At 43.8% G+C, this 3,648-nt stretch overlaps 1 protein-coding gene across 1 annotated transcript in view; it reads right to left on the bottom strand.

Annotated features, from left to right (window-relative positions):
- plekhm1 (pleckstrin homology domain containing, family M (with RUN domain) member 1) overlaps positions 1 to 3,648 on the bottom strand; it is an 18,290-nt gene that overhangs the window by 12,761 nt on the left and 1,881 nt on the right. The window contains exons 3-4 of the mRNA XM_037691225.1: positions 2,252 to 2,493; positions 1,469 to 2,128 (exon numbers count right to left, since the gene is read on the bottom strand). Of these exons, the coding sequence (XP_037547153.1) occupies positions 1,469 to 2,128; positions 2,252 to 2,493 (902 nt within the window). The remainder of the gene's footprint in view (positions 1 to 1,468; positions 2,129 to 2,251; positions 2,494 to 3,648) is intronic.

The raw sequence follows: 3,648 nt of genomic DNA, 5'->3' as shown, positions 1-3,648 counted from the left end.
TGGTGCCGATCGTTCACGAACCCTTTGATAAAGAATTTCATAATACAGGCCTGGACATACCTATTACGAAGTACAAAAATTAAGAGGAAGCATCAACTACAAGCAGTTTGTTGTAGACCAAAATTTAGTTTTTTAACCAAGAAATTGTTAAATGAAAAATGCATACAAAGAAAAAATTGGTACAATCTACTACCCTGATTTCCAAAGAACGGCCATAAAAAAAACTTATGGATGATCTCTGCTTTAGACCAGTTTTTTAAATTATTGAGAGTGATTATGTTGTGAGGTTCTAGAATTGCGCCGCTCCAGGTGGCTGCATGTTGGAGCAGCTCTGTTACTTTCATTCTGAGATTTTGCTTCTGGAAACTTTAATTCCTCTTTTTCTGGATGTAAATCACATTTTTTGGATGATCGTTTCCTCTGGTATCAGATGCTGTGCAGCTGGAAGGATTTTTACTGAAACTTTTTTAGTTTTGGACATTTGTTGTGATGCGTAACCATGGCAACAAGGCAGTTTCTACAACCAACAGCAGCTGATTAACATCGCAAAAGCTCAAGTAATATCTCAACTACAGCCCCCAATCTCAAATGAGTTGAAAAGGATGTTCTGTGGACGCATTCTCATCTACCTGCCAGCTGTGCTCGAGTGCCTGACCACTGAGATCCTGGAACTAGCAGGAAACACGGCTCATGACAGCGGAAGGATGGGATCGTCCCTCAGCACCTACAGCTGGCTGTCCGCAGTGACGAGGAGCTCGGCAGACTGCTGGGAGGAGTGGCCATCGCTCTGGGAGGAGTTCTGGCAGGCATTCGGGCGGCCCTGCTGCCCAGGAGGACCGAGAGGCCAGCCGGATCTGACAGCAAGCTGGATCTGGGTGAACAGATCGATATCTGTGGCCAGATTCTTCGTATTTGCTGCAGGAGATCCTTCCTTCCCACAGCTATCAGCATCCAACAACTCTTGAATAAAACCAGGATGATGAGCTACGACAACACTTAATTTCCCTCTGGGATTAATAAAGTATTTTTGAATTGAATTGAATTAAAAGACGTTTTGGAGATTCTCTCATGACTGCGGTTGGCTCACGAGTCCCCAGCAGTCTTGGTCCACGTACTACCTTTAGAAGTGAAACGTGAATGTCAGTGAGGTTCTTCTGAACGTCATTTTCCTCCTTTTACTTCAAAGAAGCTGAAGTACTGCCGGGCACTGGATGAAGGTGCCGTTTACAGTTCTCAATCTCGCCTCTGTTGCGTTCTAACCATAAACAGAGCGCGGCACTTCCACACTTTAATGCGTTCCTTATGATGTTATAAACATGATGCAGAGATTATAACCCCACCCTTAGAGTGGTCAGAACTTTTTTAAATACATTTTTCAATTGTGACAAAAAGGAAAATAAAACTATTACCAGCCACACTTCTTTAGATCTTGTGCTGCAAAATAAAGAATAAAAAAAGACAAACTTACTGTTTGTGTGGCCTTTTGGTGCTGATGCTGATATGAATGGGTGCATCATTCAGGTCACCTGGGGACCATGGGTCCCCTGCTGGGCTGCGGGGGTCCTGACCCTGCAGGAGGCTATCGGAGCTAATACTGGAGGAGAGCTGAGAGGACTCTGTGGTGTCCAGACTTAAATTAGAGGAGTGGAGCCCAGGTTCTCTTTGTAAAACACTTGTCAGCACCGGGCAGCATTTCTGCACGTCCAGAGCATCTGAGGAGCCTGATGACTGAGACGCTGTATCCCACGATTCCTTACGCATTGGCTTCACGGTGGAATGGTCTCCACCATTGATTGGCAGGTCGAGCGTGCCCAACAGGGCCAGGGGGCACAGTCCGGCAAGAGCCAGAGGAGTGGTGGTCCATTCGTTGAGAACAGCTGACTTGTAGGACAGGTTGAAGGTGAGCGAGGCCAGACCCTGGAGGTAGCTGAGCAGGACTTCCCGCTCCTCCTCATTCAGGAGTAGGGCGGTGGGTTGGTAATGAGCACGCAGCTTAGAGTCCTCTCGAAACAGAGACGCCAAGTAGCATTCCAGAAGGCCGTGGTTGAGGGCCAGGCGCAGCCACGCTCTGCAGCGACCCACGTCTGTGCAGAGAAAGGTGATCTTTTCCAGCTCTGTGATCACGTCCCTGCAGAAATAAAGTTTTGTCAAACAGATTTAAAAGAATCAACTATATGAACTGGAAAATGTTTAACACGTCATCATCTGTTGGTGAACTGAATATTCATGTTCTTTATCTGTTTGAACCAACCGGTGAGTTACGGTCTTGAGGAGGCTCCAGAAAAACGGCTGAGGGAGGGGTCCACGGTCCGTCTTCCTACTCCGGCCTCCAGCTTCGGAGCGGATGAACTTGCTCTTGATCCCATGGATGAAGATGGCCTCCAGAGCAGAGCAGAGGAGGTTAGCATCTCCATCTTCGCTGGTGACCACAGCGTCTGATGTCACATATCGCTTCTGCAGGGCCTTCAGAGACTGAGACAACTTCTCCTTGATCTGCAACGTGCGGAGGAGCAAAATTAAATAATAAGACCGTTTGTATATTTGCACCGAACGGTTACCGTCTGCGTCATTAAAACTCGTTCTGTGATCACGAGATTTGTTGCTAACAGAAGAGAGACACAAACACGAGTTTTTGCCTTTCAGCGACGTGCAATAAAAAGCACGGGTCTGTAGAGAAGCTGGTTGTCCGAATGAAAATCTCTTAATATGAGACTTAACTTGACGAGCCGGTAAGATTACACGCAGCGAACTTCCTGCTTTCTGAAACACAGCCTGATGAGAAGTACGTAGGCTGAAGTAGACGGTAACATGATTATGAAACGCATCCAGCAGACTACCTACCGTCACAAATCACCCACTGTCAGCTGAGACAGAAGATCAGACACATAAAAACCAAAGCAAAGTTGTGCAACAACATGTGGAAAACATATATTCTGAACAAAATTCAAACTTTGACAGTTCACTCTGAGTTTTATGCAACTCTGTAGCTCCTAAGCTCAAATATGACATATTAAGGAAACAAGTCAGCAACGTATAAAATACAGTTAGTTTAAATCTGTAATGCAGAAAAGGGCTAAACTACCACCTTTCAGGCAGAAATCTAGTAGAAATAGCTAGTTAGGTTTGTCCAATGTTATTTTACTACCTAGTTTTATATAAAATCATTAGATATTAGGTGACCTGAAGCAAGGTAAAGTTAGAAACTTTTTTTTTTATCTGTTTTCTCAAATTAATTATCTTTTAATTTTTATAGGGAAGGATTTGAGGATTCTAGCAATTTAGGCTGTTCACTTCAAATCTCTCTTTTATGAAGAAACAAAAAAAACCCTAAACAAAAAAATGTTATCACAAAAACTTGTTTAGCAAATACCGTTGCCCTCAGCCAAGTACTAAAATCGAAACCAACTGAAGACCTTTACACAAAAGAGACATTTAAATTAGCCGTCGTCGATCACAGACGTTTGATGACAAGACAACTCTGGAGGAGAGAACAGGAAAAGACTTTACAACAAGAGCTTCAACGAAAGAAAGGTTGCGCTCTAAAGATTCTGCAGCGTCTGCAACAAGCAGCATCTCAAAGACAGAAATCAAAGGATAGTCCTGCAAAAAAAAAAAATATATATATATATATATATATATATATATATA

Source organism: Nematolebias whitei, chromosome 17 (assembly GCF_014905685.2).
Source record: "Nematolebias whitei isolate Nwh7 chromosome 17, NemWhi1, whole genome shotgun sequence".
In the NCBI taxonomy this organism is placed as follows: Eukaryota; Metazoa; Chordata; class Actinopteri; order Cyprinodontiformes; family Rivulidae; genus Nematolebias; species Nematolebias whitei.
Note: the sequence above shows the minus strand (reverse complement) of the source record. Positions and strands in the feature narration are given on the sequence as shown.